This window comes from Macaca mulatta, chromosome 18 (assembly GCF_049350105.2).
Source record: "Macaca mulatta isolate MMU2019108-1 chromosome 18, T2T-MMU8v2.0, whole genome shotgun sequence".
Classification (NCBI taxonomy): domain Eukaryota; kingdom Metazoa; phylum Chordata; class Mammalia; order Primates; family Cercopithecidae; genus Macaca; species Macaca mulatta.
Window position 1 is genome coordinate 58243018 of NC_133423.1, and position 18103 is coordinate 58261120.

At 39.7% G+C, this 18103-nt stretch overlaps 1 protein-coding gene across 2 annotated transcripts in view; it reads left to right on the forward strand.

Annotated features, from left to right (window-relative positions):
- Window positions 1-5828: 5828 nt before the first annotated feature.
- NOL4 (nucleolar protein 4) overlaps window positions 5829-18103 on the forward strand; it is a 389081-nt gene continuing 376806 nt past the window's right edge. Inside the window, exon 1 of one of the 2 annotated variants that reach the window (XM_028837750.2) lies at window positions 5829-7754. In XM_028837750.2, the coding sequence (XP_028693583.1) occupies window positions 7491-7754 (264 nt within the window). In that variant the 5' untranslated portion in view covers window positions 5829-7490. 2 annotated transcript variants of the gene reach the window in all.

Sequence of the window (18103 nt, forward strand, 5' to 3'; positions counted from 1 at the left end):
AAAATAAGATATAAGGGCTACATGATGATGGTAAGATATGAATTGGTTCACTCAATAGAAATCAGAATAAAAACTAGAAGTATCGAAAATATAATGGGAATTGAGCAGAGGTGTGTTGCTTCTTCATCCCCAAATAGTTTTTATTTTCTTTGACAAAATAACTTCTAAAAATAATCTAAAAATTCTATAATAGTACTGTCCACTGAGTTGAGGACGAATATGTGGATTACTGTTTTAAGACATATATTTTGGAAGAAAAGATAAGCCATATGGCTAGTGGGAAATAAAGCAATATTTGGGGCCAGAAAAAAATGTATTTTCTTCTCTGTTACAAGGGACACGAACACCAGACTGTTAACTTTGGACTTTATCATAGCTATTGCAGCTAGATGAAAATGTCGGGTGGATGAATGTTGAATAAATCCATATGCCGCTGTCAAAATGCAGGAACTGGCTGTACCATGGACTTGCTCATAGGATCATGTTAAAAGTAGAAATTAAAGAGAAATTTAGAAAATCAACTAGACTATCAAATCTAATTTGGTCTTAATTTGCACACTTAAGTATTTATGGAAATTAAATTTTGGTTAATGCATAATATTTAATGAAATTCTTGCCAAACATCAATATCAGTAAATTTGGGCAAAACAACAAACATCAATTTTTTGATCTTTTCTTTTAGGTTAGAAAGTGGAATAAAGATACTGATATTACAATTTGCAAATTAAAATACGTGTTTCTCTGTGTCTTAGTAATAGCAGCCATAAAGATCAGAAAAATATTTAAACTCGCTCAAAAGTGTTTCTTTTCTTAATTAAAGGATAGCTATTGCATACTAAAGACAGGCTCTTTTCAAAATTATTTGGTAGAAGAGTCAATACATTGGAAGTCAACTAATAAAATCAGATTTGTGACAATTTTTACATAGTTCCAAATTTCTCCACCTGCATGAACAGGGCATTTCTGCTTTAACTTTGTTTATTCTGGTTCATTTTGAAAAGTTAATAAATTATATAATAATCAAGTTGCTGATTGAGTTGGTCATTTGCTTCCTTTACAACTTTCTTTTCCTTGACAGGGTTAGTAACAGACTTTTAACCCTCAGAATGCATAATGATGTTCAGAACCTCAGCTTTCAAAGTAGCAAGTACTATCCTCCATAATCTCTAATCTGGCTGAAAGGCTCAAATTCTTTCATGAACTGAACTCAGTAGACAAGTCTCTGGTCAACCCCTTTAGTGGGAAATGTGATCACAGGACATCCTAAAATTTGATTCCTATTTTAGCATGCCTCCAGGTCCTGATCTAATCCAGAATAGGTCTAACCAAAGCTTTCACAGCTTCATTTTTAAGTTTTAAATGATTTTAAGTCCATGTAAATTTGGAAATTACTAACAGTTTAGGTCTAGTCAAGGATTCATCCAAACTGCTTTGCTATTTTTCTCAGGCTTTTCCCAATACCACTATTATAGCAATAGAAGCCAACTTCTGCTGCTCAGTACATGACATTCTGTTTTAGTCATAAGGTATTAGTATATACAAACGCAATATCAAAAGATGGGGGCTTTCCCTTTTTTGTAGGAAATGTGGACAAAGGTGATGTCATTCATTCCTATGGCTTTAAATTCCCTGTATTTATATCTCCAGTCCAGACTTTTCTCCGTAGTTCAAGCTTCTATATTCAATTCCTACATGAACAACTCTCCTGGTATTTCAAATTTAACTTCTCTGAAATTAAATTCTTTCTTCCTGCCTCTCCACCCCAACTTGCTTCTGCTCCTCCCTCAGCCTCCAACTCCCAATCTGTTCCTCCCCCAAACATTTCTCTGTAAGTCAATGGCTTCACTAGCCTCACTACTAAAGCCAGAAATCATGTAGTCATCTTTGATTCAATCCTTTCTCTCATCTAATACATGCAGTCCATCAGTGTATTAGTTCACTAGGGCTGCTATAACAAAATACCATAGGCTGGGTGGCTTATAAACAACAGGAATTTATTTCTCACAGGTCTGGTGGCTGGAAAGTCCAAGATTAAGATGCTGGCAAATGTATGTCTGGTGAGACTCCTCTTCATAGATGGTCATGTTTTCAGGGTCCTCACATGGAGGAAGTGGCAGAGGAGCTCTGTGAGACCTCTTTCATAAAGACACCAATTCCATTCATGGCCAGCTCTGCTTTCATTACCTAATCAGCTCCCAAAGGTACTACTTCCTAATACCATCACCTTGGGGGTTAGGATTTCAACATATGGATTGTGGGGTGGGGGCAGGGGAATGAAGGAGATACACATTCAGGAAGCTCTATTCTTTCTTTGAACTGTATCTTCAACCCATCACTTTTCTCCCTCTACCTCCTCTGTTAATACTCTAATCTATCACCGTAATAGTTCATCTAAGCTACTACTACAACTATCACCATTTTTTTAGCTGGTCTTCCTGCTTTCATGGTTGTCCCTTTCCAATCCTTTCTCCTCAAAGTGGCCAGTGACACGGATAAAAATGCATATCATATCATATATCATCATATCATATCATATCATATCATATCATTTCTCCTGCCTGATATATCTCACTGGTTTTCTACTGGACCAATAAAATACAAGCACTTATCAATAAAATGTAAGCAGTGCCCTACAAGATCTGGCTGCAGAAGGCTACTCAGATCTCACGTTCTACCTTTCTCTTTCAAGCTCCAGTTGCCCTGGCCGCCTTTCTATTCCTCAAACATGCCAAGAGCTCTTTTACGTTAGGACCTTTGCGCTTTGCCTATAGTTCCCCTGCCTGGCTTCACATAATTGACTCCTTTGAATCTTCAGGTCTCATAATAAACGCTACCTACTCAGAAAGATCTTCCCTAAGCTCATCAAGTCTCTCTACCTTGCCACTGTTTTCTCTTACACTGCCATTTTTCCGCCTCGTAGCACTTACATAAAGCTCTAATTATTTATTTTTTGCGTTGTTGTCTGCTCTCCTTACAAGAATTTATGTTCCATGAGATGAGGACCATGCATATACCTCTGTCTTGCTAACGACGTTAACCCTAGAACCTGTGAGAGTAACTGACGCTTGGTTAATATTTGTTTAATAAAATCCACAATTATTTGAAGGAATGAAAGCTTGTTTATTCTTTGAACACGGATTTTCTGATCACAGATTCTATGTTGTTTGTACTCTAACATTTTGCTGATGAATGCATAGTGTTATGTAAATATTTGTGATTGATACTAAAGTGCAAGATTTTCTGAATTTTTAAAATGTCACTTATAAACTGACCATGAAGTTGGAAGAAATTTTACTTCTATAACAAAATCATATTGTGATAGCCCACATTTTGGATTATTTTAAATTAAAATATAAGTTTACATGCCTTTTTGCCTTCCTCTTCCTCTCTTTTCTTCCTCTGCTTGTCAGGCAGACAGGACCCCTGGGCCCAGATTGGGAATTGGCATTCAGATGGGGTGAAGAAAAACATTTTGGAGAGATATGCGTTGTAGCGAGGCAATTCTGAGGAAAGTGTCTTGGGAATATAAATCCCAGGCAGCCTGTTCACATGAACCATATAGCTGAGGAAGCAGCTCAGGATGACCCTGAGATGGGGCTGGGCAGACCTGACTCTAGAGAAGTTCAAAGGAGGAAAATTAATCCAGAGTAAGTTGCTGAAGCAGATTTTAGATTTTTGTTAGGTTCCTACCCTCCTACGTAGACAAGATATGGTTGAAGGTGTTGGCTCAGCCAGCACGATTAATAATGGGTGCAAGTACAGAGCATATTACACTTTGGGTTCCACTAGAAACAAGAGAATCTGCAAGGCTCTAAGACTTACGACCCTTGAAATCTTTGAACTCTGTATTCCTTTCCTCCCAATGCAAATACTCTTTCAGTAGTTAATCATTTAACTTTTCTTAAAAAGAATGTATTTCATATAATGTATTTTATTTTGTGGGGTTTTTGTGCTTGTATATCAAATGTAGTGAATACAAGTGGGGGTTGATGACATTTTTATCTTCTGGGAGTTCTGTATGTCTAGGGTGTTCTAGTTGCTATGCATTAGGGTGTCAAGTATAGTTATAAATACAATGAACAACGTGTGTGTGTGGTAAAGCCCTGGCATTTCCTTAAGACGGGGGACCAACTTCAACCAAACACTACCCAGCAAAAGCCAACAAGAAAGAACAAAGATTATGCCTACCTTCTTCCTTCCTTCTCTTACTCTTATTCTCCTTCTTTCATTAATTTATTAACTCGATTTATTAAGCACTTACTGTGTACATTGTTCACCGCACAAAACAAGAAAAAAGACATAAACTTTCAAGGGTTTTCCAATTAAAATTTAATTTGAACAACAAAACATACTCACATGAAAATATAAATAAGGTAAAAGGAGCAGTGTGGTCACTATAATCTAAAACAGTATTTTTCAAATTGTAGGTTGCCATTCATTTTTTGCTGGGTCATAAAATACATTTATTTGGTTGGGACCATACTTTACCAAATAATAATAACAAATAGGAGGGAAAAAGGCAAAAATCAGTGCAATGTATATTGCACATAATAAAATAGATGTTTTCATACAATTTTTGCAGAACAAATGTATGTATGCACTACATGTCGATGTAAAGTGTATACCTTACTACAAGACAGGGTTCAAAAATGTTTGAAAGACACAATACAGAGGCGTATAGAAGAAAGTAATATTAAGTTGAATGATTAAGGAAGGTTTTTGGAGGCTGAAAGTATAGGAATAAAGCTTAGAGGGGATGGGATGCCTTTTCAGATGAAAAGCTGCATAAAATAATTCTGTAACTGTGAACTATAACCATATGAGTAAGTGAAATCTATAGAACTAGCTTATTCTTGAATGACTACCCCAGGACCAATTATCTTTCCAGAAACTTCCAGGAAACACATGACCAATATCTAACTAAATCGAGCCCTAATGCCACAAAGGGAAACTTAACAGAGTTGTTCCTGTGAAGTATACCCCACTAGAAGGGTGGTTCAGAATATTCTTCTGTCCAATTGCGTGTTTCAAATTATTTATGTATTTAAGATATTGAGATTTTTTTAACGTGAAATATCTAAAGATTATTGTTCACCTCAATAAATTGAAAGTGATATTTTTCCCCTGTGTCCCTTGTATTAGATTCACTTGTGACTTATTGGACAGTGTCTTCTCTGAGCTCTATGGTCTAGTATGTATTGAACAAAAATTCAAGGACTGAGAACAACTGATTTATTTTAGTACTTTTTTAATACAAAAGAAGGAAATAAAAGAATAAAAGCAGTCGGGGTGGCCTCTGGAGAAGGGGAGCTGTTGTTGCAGGAATCTTGCAAGTTAATGAGAATTCACCCGGGACTCAAGAGCAATGGAGAGAGGGGGAGAAAGGAGGAGATGGGGGAATGGGGTGGGGGGATAAACTCTTCCTTTGCAGCTGGCCCTCTCCCTCATTTGTTGCTCCAATAAGCAGTAATTAGGTCCTGAGCTAATGGTGTCAGCTGATCTGCTGTTTTTAGGCTAGACCCAGAGGAATCTCCATGGAAACCCTGCTGGAGTCGTCCCCCCACCTGGATGCTGCGTGCTCCTTTCCGCCACCTGGCTGCCGTCGGGCCCGCTGCTACCTCCTCCTGCCTCTAACCTGCAGCCTGCAGCATGCGCACTGCCCCCGGGATCCCTAAATGGGACAATTCTGCCCGTGACGTCAGCGCCCAGCCGTCTCCACAGAAACTTTTGTCCCATTGGCCAATCAGAGAGCTTGGAAGGGGCCGGGGAGGGTGGGGGGAGGAGAGGGGAGTGGGAGGGGTGGGGGTGAGGGGAGAGGCGAGAGGTTTAGTGTGTGGTGCTGCCTGCGCTCCGCCCGGGCTGTCAGTCCCGGCTCCAGCCGCCGCGAGACCTTCCCGGAGACGCGCGCACACACAGCGCACCCCCTGCACACCGCACACCCTCGCTCCCTTGCTCACACACACGCACACACTCATCCTGGCCGAGCAGGAGCCACTGACCATTTTGCAAGTGCCAGGACCAGCTACAGCGCAGTGGGCGCAAACATCCCGCGTTCCCTTTCCGGGTTTCAGTCTGGGAGACGACGACGAGGAAAGAAGGTGGGCTCGGGCGCAGCCCAGGCGCCGGGCACTAGTCGGGCCGTTTTCCTGGCAGAGCCGCTCCCTGGGACGGGCGCGGGCCTCGACTGAGAGTAGAATAAAGAGGAGCGGCCGCAGCCGCCGCGCGAGGAGGATGGGAACTCCCCTATTTCCAGCTCTGGAAACAAATGGATGGAAGTCCTGAATGGAGCAACTGCTGACTTCATCTGCTTGGAAAAATAGTCCAGAGGAACTCATATTTGGCTACTCAGAGCAGTGGAGGGGGTGTCCATGACGTGGCAGGGGGAAAATAGGCAACTGAAACCTCCCGTGTGAACTGCAAACTGTGACCAAGCAAGGGGAAAATGATCTTTCTCTATATATTTTAATTTCCTGCAAAGGGTTTCAAGCATCTGCATCCTAAACTTACTTCTATGTCTTGTTCAGCAGAAACCAGAGGAGTCCTGTCTGGGGGTCCCATCATTATCCGGGAGACCCGCCACCAGCGGCCTGCCTTCCGTTACCCACATCCCCCTGGAACGGATATCTGTTTGGGGCACTACAATCTATCCTGTAGAACTATGGCCAAATCTCCATCAATGCTTTGCTAATTTCTGGGACTTAACTCGTAGAATCTACATACAGGGCTGGAATTTATTCCAAATGCATCTGAAGAAATGAGATTTTAAACCGTTTTTTAAAATATCTTCATAAAATAATTCTGTAAAACAGATTTTGATAGGTTTAAAAACATGACAGGTAAGAACTTTCTCTCTTTCTAGTCCCTTAACACCCGTCGTGGGGAAGGTCAAAGCAGGACCCAGGAGGAAGGAGAGATCCGGGACCCGTGTGCCCTTCGGGCTCGCAGGCGCTGGGCCGGCGGCTGCTTTCAGGAGAAGCGCAGCCCTCACTCCTGGAACACGGGGCCAGTGGCTGGGGAAGCTTCTGGGGCGCGCGCGGGGAGGCGGCGCTGCGCTCCACCTGCCCAGCCCCGGACGCAGCCCGGGGGCGAGGCGTCTAGGGACCACCCCAATTCAATATTGGGATTTTTAATAAACCAAGAAGTGGGATTTCAATTATTCAAAACCCAGCTTCTCTGGGCCAGAATGCTGTTGGGATGGTCCTGGTCACACAATATTAAAGAGACCGATCGCTAAGGGAACAGAAAAAGCGTCCGAGACAGCCGTTGCAATTACGAATGGACCAGACTTGGTAGCACAGGGCATTGATTGCTGGTGCCCAACCGGACCCTCCTCCCCTCTCCCCATCCCTTCCCCCACCCAAAGCAGGCTCCCGCGGCGGCCGGGACCTCGCATCCCTGCAACGTGGCCAGGGCTGCATTTTACATGAGCCCAGGGTGAACAGGTGCGAAGTGCGCTGGGAGCATCCGGCCGGCGGCCGGGCGCGGGGAACATGGAGAGCGAGCGCGACATGTACCGCCAGTTCCAGGACTGGTGCCTCAGGACTTACGGGGACTCAGGCAAGACCAAGACGGTGACCCGTAAAAAATACGAGCGGATCGTCCAGCTCCTCAATGGCTCCGAGTCGAGCTCCACGGACAACGCCAAATTTAAATTCTGGGTCAAATCGAAGGGCTTCCAGCTGGGCCAGCCGGACGAGGTCCGCGGGGGAGGCGGCGGCGCCAAGCAAGTGCTCTACGTGCCTGTCAAGACCACGGTGAGTGACTCGCCTTCCTCTGTTATTTGTCTGCCGGAGCAACCCGGCGGGGAGGGAGGAAGGAGAGAGGCGGGAGAGAGGGGGAGCCGTGAGCCGCCGTTGGCTCGTGTGCCCCCTACCTTCCTCAACCCCCTCCCCAAGTCGTCCCCACTCGCATTAGCCAGGCGCGTTTTCCCCACTGTGGAGTCTTTGTGGTCCTTTTATTTTAAAGCGGCAGCGCACCTCCAGAGCTGGCCTGCCTCCCCACCTCGGGCTCCCGGACCGGCTGCTGGAGCTTCCTTCCCCGGGTCGGGCGGCGTCTAGCGTCCCCGGGCTGGGCCATTGTCCCATGTCCTTCTCTGGGCGCCTGGCGCGTGTCCCACCGCCGCCACCGCGCATAAAGGCCAGGCTGGAAGCCCGGCCGCACGCTCTGAGAACAGACAAGTCTGATCGATAGTCTACAGTGTCTCCTTATTGGCATAAAGCCCGAATGTGGCGCTAGCGGTGGATGTGGGGTTTTCCCCAGGACACCGTCAGGTTTTATCGTTAGATCGCCGCCCAGGAGGCACGGGGCAGCCCGAATGCCTCGATCACTCCCAGAGATCGCTGCCGCGACTGTTGAGATTGTAGATAAGGTCCTGAGAATTCCTCCTCCCCGCCCCCCATTCCCTTCCTCACTTCCCTCTTCTACAAATAAAGCCGCAGCTAGAAGATGAACAACAAAGAGAGATGGGTTTAGGCGCTATCGAATGGTGTGTGTATTTGTTCCTCTTTCTGGGTTGGCTCTAGTCTCATGGCCACAAAGCTCTAGCCCAGGCGCCGTGAGGCACTGGCATTGAGAGCCCAGTGCATCTCAGCCTCACGCTGCGGAAGCCGGTGGGGCTGGGGAGCCGCAGCAGCGTTGATTTCCTTCACAAGAAGATGGGAACTGTGGGCTACAAGTAGGATGGCAGATCTGATGCATGAGACCTTTCTGCATCATGCCACGGTGGGTACTCGCCTGGAGTAGGGATGGGGGAGGCTATCTGGCATCCTTTGTATTTTTGCCTCGCTTTGGGGTTTCTTGAGCATTTCCTCCTTTTCACCTTCCTGTACTGGCAACTGTTTCCCGGTGCAGTATTCCTGGAGGATGCTAGAAAGGAGACGCTTTGAAAGCTATTCTATCTCTAATGGAGGTATATTATATTAAACTGAAAATATGTGCATGAAAAGTTATTTTTTGAAGCATTATTTGGAAGGCTCTTTTAGGTTTGGAAATCAGTTTACGGTTTCCTGAGATTAATTAGAAATACTTGTTTGAAGGATGTATATTTATTTTATAATTTATATAGAAATTGGGAACCGAAAATAAAGGTGAAATGGAAACACACATAAAAGTTCTGTGGTGGTGGTTGTTTTTTAACAATGTCCTATTGTTGGGAGATTTCTAAGAGATGGACCTGTAAATGTGTCTTCTTTAACATGTGTCACTACTAAAGACAATGGTGAGATTATTGTCTGGCTTTCCTAAATAATGAGGACTAGATTGGCATGAATTAGAACTGTGGTTTATTTACATCTGGATGAGCCAGAAATCTGGTATACAGAATGAAGTGCTTTGATTAATTTGTATCGGGAATAATATCAAGAATTCAAAACATAAACATGCATTTTCCTTTGGACAATACTGAGCTAACTGAATGGATAAAATCATTTAAGATATCTTTACTTAAGGTCTTATTTCATAATATCATATATGTTTTAAAGGAACACTGTTAGTTGGGAAGTTTATTTTTCATTTCTTTTATGTTAAACTTAGGTCCCTCTATTTAACTGTCAGATAGCTACAATGAGTTTATACTCATATGGATTTGACTACACCCACTATATGTGTTAACATAAGTGTCCTTTAAAAGATTATTTTAAATAACATAAATTCAGAACAATTCCAGAGACACTAAGATCATCATAAATGCCAGTTATTCAAACTAGCATTCACGCATGAATATACCACTATTTTGAGTCAAAAATTTATGCAGAATTGTTAAAGAATTACTGCTAAGACATCTAGCATAGAGTGACAACTCCAGGGATAATAATAAAGTAACACGTGTTTCTCTATTCAGTAAAGATTCCATATATTTATGGGAGAGAATATAATTCATCAGGTGATTCTTAGATAATGGTTTCAATGTAGTATTTAAGAGCTCTGTGTTTTATTCAAGCCTGTTTTGAAATATTGAAGAGGTTTTTAATTTATGAACTCGTCTATTGCTCTTTATAAAATTTTTATACCGCTCGTGGCATAGAATTATAGGCTCCTCCTTCTCTGAGAGACAGCCAATCATGATTTCAATGGAGTTAAAAAATAAAGGATCCCCTTTTATCATGTGTTTCCCCACATCTCAAATTATTCCTTCCTTAACGATATGTTGATTTTTCTTTCCGATGGTAGAAGTACAGTCACCAAGAGGACAAAAATATATTTTCTCTTAATTCCGAGGCATATATTGATCAAAATAAAATACTGTATTTGAATAGTATTTTCGTGTAGACTAAGAATGATTCTTAGCTGCTTGAGGTTTGAGGGTTCGCGGCTGGCTTTGCTGTCAGTAAGAGATGCTTTGCTCCTGATGTTGCAGTAATCCACTGCTGCTGATAATTAGACATCATTACTACGGCGAAAAGGGAAAGAGAAAAGGGGAGAGGACAGGCTGAGGCTAATTATCTACTTTGTTTAATGAAAGAAAGAGAGACTGATGGCACCTGGGAGGTTATGTTAGAACAGAGTAGACACACCACATAGACTTAATTGAAACAAGACTGTCTTTAAGTCTCATAGTTAAAGAAGCTTGGTTCTACTCTTATTTTCCCAAAAGAAGAGATGTAGCTTTCCAACTACTTTCCCCCTAAAGCCTAAACTTAACTGATGATAAAATCGAGCAAGTTACAACTGACTTAAAATACAAATATTGACTACTGAAAAGGATAAATATGCCCTTTAATATTTGTCCTGGTCATGTCTAAACCTGAGGGGACATATCTGTCACTAATGTTTAGACTGCTTTTGGATGGAGGAGATACTGTTTGGTCACCAAGCAACAACATCCAGCAACTCAGCCATTTTAGGTCCTGTGTTGGACCTGTGCTTTTGCGCGCCCGCCTGCACTGCACACGCACGCGCATATGCAGTTTGTTGAGCAACCCATCTGCTTTTTAGATAGTACCACTGTTATTTTTATACATTCTTTCATTAAAAGTGTCAGAAATTTAGAAGAATGAAATGATGAATGACTTAAAACAGTTCTGAAAGCGATATAGCAAATGGTTGACATTGATTACATCCAACTTTTAAGCAGCGGTAGTTTTAAATTCACTTAACTGTGGTAACTCTGTTTTACATATTTGATAGTTCTAGTTTAGTTTGTTTTTAGAAGCTTTTGATCCTGATTAATGTTTTCTGGCAACAATTAGTGGAAACATCACACTTGCAATTTAAACTACCAGAACGCATCATGCCATTTGATATTGTGAATGGTAAACTTAGAAAAGCAGAAAATTTATTAAACGCTCTTTTTAAAAAGTCCAGTGCATTGTACAAAACATTAGGAATTTGGTAAGCTTATGTTTTTGTCTTTCAATATCAAGCAAAGAAAGTAATGAATATGAATACTGAAACTGTATAATCAAAAGATGTAATACTTTTCTTGACCTATATTTGTAGGAACAGACACAAAGGTCTAAATTATGCCCTTGTTATATATATTTCTTTCTGATATTTATTCTAACACAGGTCATAAAATGAATTTTCATCCAAAAAGGAAAATGTGTTATCTTTAGTTGTGTCATTTACAAATGATGATTTATTCAGTTCTGCAATCTGTAGCCTCAGATTTCATATTGTTCTTGCTGTGCATACTACTAATTGATTACTGTACAGTGATTGTAATGAATATTCATGGACTGACTCATAAACAGTAACTGTTTTTGTTATTTTTCTGACTGTGGTTTTGGTCATAAATCCTTTATGCGACATCAGAGTGAAAGAAATAATACCCCAAGAGGAGTCCTGTGTACCTTTCCACCCGGCCTAACTTTATGCCTAAGGCACCTATATTAGGCCTTGATCTGGAATCTGCTACAGACCCAGTTATTTATCATGATACTTTGTATCTGTGACACAAAGACAAATCATCATAGTAGTAACTGAGATGGAAACACATTTTTGCTTCTACAGTGGACGTTGCTGTTGATAGCCAATGCATTTTTCTTTTCATTAAAGTACTTTGGGAGATCCTGTAGCATAGGATTTGGGGGTCAAATAGACCCCAAGGATGAATATCAGCAATGTGGTTTATTAGCTGACTTAGTGATTCTTTGTAGAGTTGTGAAGAATAAATCATCTATGACAAGTCCCCAGCACAGGTCAGCTCTCAGGGAACAGTAGGGACCATTAGTAAAGGCCACTCTGGCTTGAGTATTAAGGGGCAGGATATTTCCTCTGAATATAAAGAGGAAATATGACCCTGTTAGAGTACGAAGACTATCCCACTCTTATTTCTTGAGATACCAGTTTTTGATTTTTCCATTGGTTCTTCCTTGTCCTGTTAGTAGCCACAATAGGGAGATGGGGCGAGATGTGGCACTCGTATATATTTCTTCTGTAATCTTCCTTAGTCTGCTGGGATCCTACTCCCCACGGTTTACTCTCTAGACTCATTGCATAAAACGGAGGAAAGATGAAGAAGAAAATACAGGCATATGGCAGGAGAACTTTCAAGGACTTTAATCTTATGTCAAGTCTATAAAGACCTTTTCCTAATAGCTGTTGTATTTGCTAAGACTTTCACTCTTTCTTTTTTGTTTTTTTGCTTTTTGTTTTGGTCTAACTGGGAAAGATGAATGTGAATCTACTATGTTTTAGGTTATATTCATTTTTACAATCTTTAGATAACAAGATAAAACAAACTTTGTGGATAGCATAGATGGCAAGAAACATGGCTTAGTGCATAGAGTATAGATTTTAGAGCACAATTTAAATCCTGGCTCTGACATTTACTGGAGTTCTGGGTCGGCTAAAGTTTAACTAAAGATGCAGTTTCCTCTTTATAAAATGTTAGTATTAATACTAGTCTTAGTAGTTTTGCATAATTAGTAGTGTATATAATATATATTAACATATACTATATATACATATACACGCATATATACACATACACACACACACACAAGCATGTGGTATATGCAGCATATGCTGGGCACATAGTAAATGCTAAAAAAAAAGGTTGTTTAAAATATGATTAATAGAACATGAAAATCACAATGTAATTATAATTAGGTATATTTTATGAACTCAAAATCACACTGCAACATGGAGCTAAAATACAAGGTCAAGCGCAGTGAGTGGCTCACACCTGTAATCCTAGCATTTTGGGAAGCCGAGACGGGAAGATTCCCCAGTGAAACCCCATCTCTACTAAAATACAAAAGAAATTAGCTGAGGCAGGAGAATTGCTTGAACCCGGGAGGCAGAGGTTGCAGTGAGCCGAGATGGCGCCACTGCACTCCAGCCTGGGCGACAGAGTTGAGACTCTCAATTAAAAAAAAAAAAAGAAAAGAAATACAAGGTATACTTGTATGTATTTATGTACACATGTTTTATTAAGATTTATTCTACTTCATTTTTGGAAGAAAAAATGACTGTTACTATAAAAGTGATACTGTCTCAACTTAACAAAGTTAAATGAAAAGGAAAGAAATAAAGAAAAAGTCATACCAAATGTCCCATCAAAATGTAACGGTCATAAACTAATTATGAACATCATTCTAGATTCCTCTCTAAACATATATGCCAAAAGAAGAGTCGATACAATGACTGATAGTTGTATATGGACAGGCAGAAATAATTTTCTAAAACTAGGATGATGATGATATGCTAATTTAAGTAAGAATAAGAAAATATAAGATTGTCAGTGTGACAAAAGAAGAAATACATAAAATTTAATGAATCACCAATAGATAAATGTTTCTTCTCAAAGATATTTATTCCTGAAGTTAATGGAAAAGATTAAGAAAACCTTTAGGATGTTGAGGTACACTTATTTTACCAATTATAAATTTCCATTTTATACAATATTATTGACTTTCTCTAATGATAAATGAGAAACAAGCATATTTTCACTTCTTTCTACCTCCTTGTTTCTTAGATCCTGGTTTACATTTCATTTCACTTATTATATTATACTTATATATTATAATTTATTATATTCATTATATTATAATTATGTTTGTTGTCACTGTTGATATTAATGTTAAATAATTTAGTTTTAAACATTATTTTCCTATTTAATTGTTTATTTTCGTTTTTGTTATCTGGTTTCCTTTACCTCTGAATTCCTTTATTTGATTGGCTCTCATTACAGTTTATCATTTTTTTCCTGAAGAAGGTCCGTGCACTCTATTCTTTGAATTTCATATACAATTGAGAGTATTTGTCTTTTACCTTTATCCTTGAAGGACAACTAACCAGATGCAGATTCTTTATTTTACTTTTTCTCTCATAACATTATAGATACTGTGTGTGCTCTGTAAAATTCTAAGGCAAATTGATTTTCCCAAATTTCATGAATTGTTTACTTCTTTATTCTTGAAATTAAATTATTTTGCTAAGATATATTTGAATTTCTTGTCTAACTCTATATTTTGTCCTGGATAACTGTGTGCCTGTTTATGGCTTCAGTTAGGCCTGTGTTCTGGTGACATAATGTGTATCTTCTGAAGTCCAAATCTGTACAGTTGAATCTTGAACAACACAGATCAGGATTGCATGGGTCCACTTATATGTGGATTTTTTTCAATAAGTATTTGGAAAATTTTTGGAAATTTATAACAATTTGAAAAAAAACTCAGAACTGCATATTCTAGAAATATAAAAAAATCTAAGAAAAATATACGCCAAGAATGCTTAAAAACCTATGCAGGTACTAGTCTATTCATGGCTTAATAGACTGTCTTTTTGCTAAGGCTTGCAGTCAACAGTAGACTATTAGTAGTTAAGTTTTAGGGGAGTCAAAATTATATGCAGGTTTTCAGCTGCAGAGGGTGTCAGTACACCTAACCCCAGGTTGTTCAAGGGTCAGCTGTATTTTGGATTTTCTATCAGGTGTTTCCACCAAGATATCCCAAAGTATCTCAAATTAAGTATGTCCAGAAACACATTTTTCTTCTTTCCATTTTCCCATCCAAGGTCCTCCCAGCTGACACATCTTTTTCTTATTCCCCTCTCTCCATGGATAGCAGTACAACTTTACTTACCCATACAAGGTGAAATTTGTATGGCAGCCTTGATTTCTCCCTCTCATAGTCAATGTTCAACTGTTGATTGATTCTACCAAGCTAATACCTCTTGAAGCCACCAGATTCTCACCATATTATAAAATATGCTTATTGCTTGATAATTTGTTAAATTTCCCCAAAGCTATTTTGAAGAAAAATTTAATCTCCAGTACCTGGCATAATGGGTGATGCATTTTGATGCTCAGTATTAATGGAATAAATAAAAATCACTTCCCAGTCTGACACCACATAATGGGACATTATACAACAACTTCTTATTTACCACCACACAAGAGCTTTTTAGTTTTATCTACATATATATATCTATCTGTCCAACTGTCCATCCATCCATCTATGTGTTTTAATTGTGGTAAAAAACACACAACATAAAAGTTACCATATTAATCATTTTACATTGTAGACTTAAATAGTGTTAAGTATATTCACATTGTCTTGAAACAGATATCCAGAGCTTTTTCATCTTGCATAAGAGAAATTCTATATTATACAAGAATTCCCCTTTTTCCTTTCTCTCCATCACCTGGTAAAGTGCCATTTTAGTTTCTGATTATATGAATTGAACTACTTTAGATGCCTCATATAAGTGGAATCATACAGAATTTGTCTTTTTATCACTGACTCATTTTACTAGCATAAAGTCTTTAAGATTCATCCATGTTATAATTATATGTGACAGGATTTCCCTCCTTTTAAAGGCTGAATAATATTCCATTGTAGGTATATGCCATTTTGTTTGTACATTCATTTGTTGATGGCCATTTGGGTTGCTTGTACTTCTATTATTGTGAGTAGTGCTGCTATGAGCACGAGTGGGCAAATACGACCTCAAAACCCTACTTTCAATTTTTTTGGATATGTACACAGAAGCAGGTTTACTGGATCATATGGTAGTTCTAATTTTTTTAGGATCTACCCTACTATTTTTATAGCAGTTTGACCATTTTACAGTCCTACCAACAGCATACAAGGGCAGGCACTCTTTAACGCAAAAAAACAGCTGATTTTTTTCCTGCTCTCAAGCTCTTTCATGGGCAGACTACTTTCTTTAGGCAATTGCAAGTGTTGCATGTAATGCAATTAATATGAACATTATATTGATGCCTTACATTTATCAAGTTCTTATTATAGGTTAATGATTGGGCTAATAATTTGAAACAAAAAGTCCCTTTAATCTTCACAACAGTCCTATGGTATTAACACTTTTTATTATACTCATGTGAAGATTATGGTTTACATTAAGGTGAATTTCTAAAAATCACACAGCTTGGGACAAGAAACCATTTCAATTGGATTCTAAAACCCTTACTTTAAATTGCTGGTTTCCAAATTCTTTTTTTTTTTTTTTTTTTTTTTTTTTTTTTTGAGACGGAGTCTCGCTCTGTCACCCAGGCTGGAGTGCGGTGGCCGGATCTCAGCTCACTGCAAGCTCCGCCTCCCGGGTTCACGCCATTCTCCTGCCTCAGCCTCCCGAGTAGCTGGGACTATAGGCGCCCGCCACCTCGCCCGGCTAGTTTTTTGTATTTTTTAGTAGAGACGGGGTTTCACCGTGTTAGCCAGGATGGTCTCGATCTCCTGACCTCGTGATCCGCCCGTCTCGGCCTCCCAAAGTGCTGGGATTACAGGCGTGAGCCACCGCGCCCGGCCTGGTTTCCAAATTCTTAAGATAATGTAACTCAATTGCTAAAAGAAATTTCCCCACTATGTACACTTTCATAAACTACATATTCATAACACTGCACCAATACTTAACCCATTATAAACTATATTTAAAAATACAAATATACTGGGTTGATACTAAAATACATAAAAATCCAAGTTTTAACATTTCCTTCTTGACCTCAATAGGTTATCTTAGGCACTGCCTGAGTGTACACATACCAATTTGAATACTTTATTCTAATCTATAATACCATATTGCCTCTCAGAGAACATTGAAGTTAAAACTTTACACTCAACTGAAATACTTTCTGTCATCTTGTAATAACATATTTTTATATGTAGGGGGAAACTGAGGAGGAATAATTCTTAACCTCTTAGTTATTAGTACGTACACAACTACAAAGATTTCCCATTGGAGAAATCCTTCTAAAAATTCAAGTGGAGAATTCTATATGGAATACTTATTTAAACATGGACCTTTAAAAGTAAAATGTCTGTTTCAAATGCTTCTCAAAACATGAAGTTCATGCTTGAATGCAATATTCTAAATTTTGCCCCATTTTTTCTTGCTTATACTCCTTTGATGTTATGCCTGTCTTTGTCCATTTTGTGTTGTTATAACAGAATGGATAATTTATAAAGAATGAAGATTTATTTCTTACAGTTCTAGAGGCTGGGAAGCCCAAGGTGAAGGGGCCGACATCTGGCAAAAGCCTTCTTGCTGCCTCGTCCCGTGTCAGAAAATAGAAGGGAGCCCTCTTGCGAGAGAGAAGGGAAGGAGTCCAAACGTATTCTTTTATTAGGAACTCAATCCAGAGATCATGACATTAATTCATTCATAAGAACAGAGGCCAGGCGCGGTGGCTCACGCCTGTAATCCCAGCACTTTAGGAGGCCGAGGCAGGCAGATCACAAGGTCAAGAGATCGAGATCATCCTGGCCAATGTGGTGAAACACCATCTGTACTAAAAATACAAAAATTAGCTGGGCGTGGTGATGTGTGCCTGTAGTCCCAGCTACTCAGGAGGCTGAGGTAGGACAATCGCTTGAACGCAGGAGGCGGAGGTTGCAGTGAACCAAGATTGCACCACTGCACTCCAGAGTAAGACTCTTGTCTCAAAAGAAATAAAATAAAATAAAATAAATAAGTAAATAAGAACAGAGCCCTCATGACCTAATCACCTCTTGAAGGTTCCACTTCTCAACACTGTTGCATTGGTGATTAAGTTTTCAACAAAGGAACTTTGGGGAACATATACATACCCTGGCAATAACCATATGCCTCTATCTACCATGAAGGGTTCTTCAGTGTTTTGTACATTGTGGTAGTCAGAATCCCAGGATGAGTCTCAGATGACCCCCACCCTTGTATAATC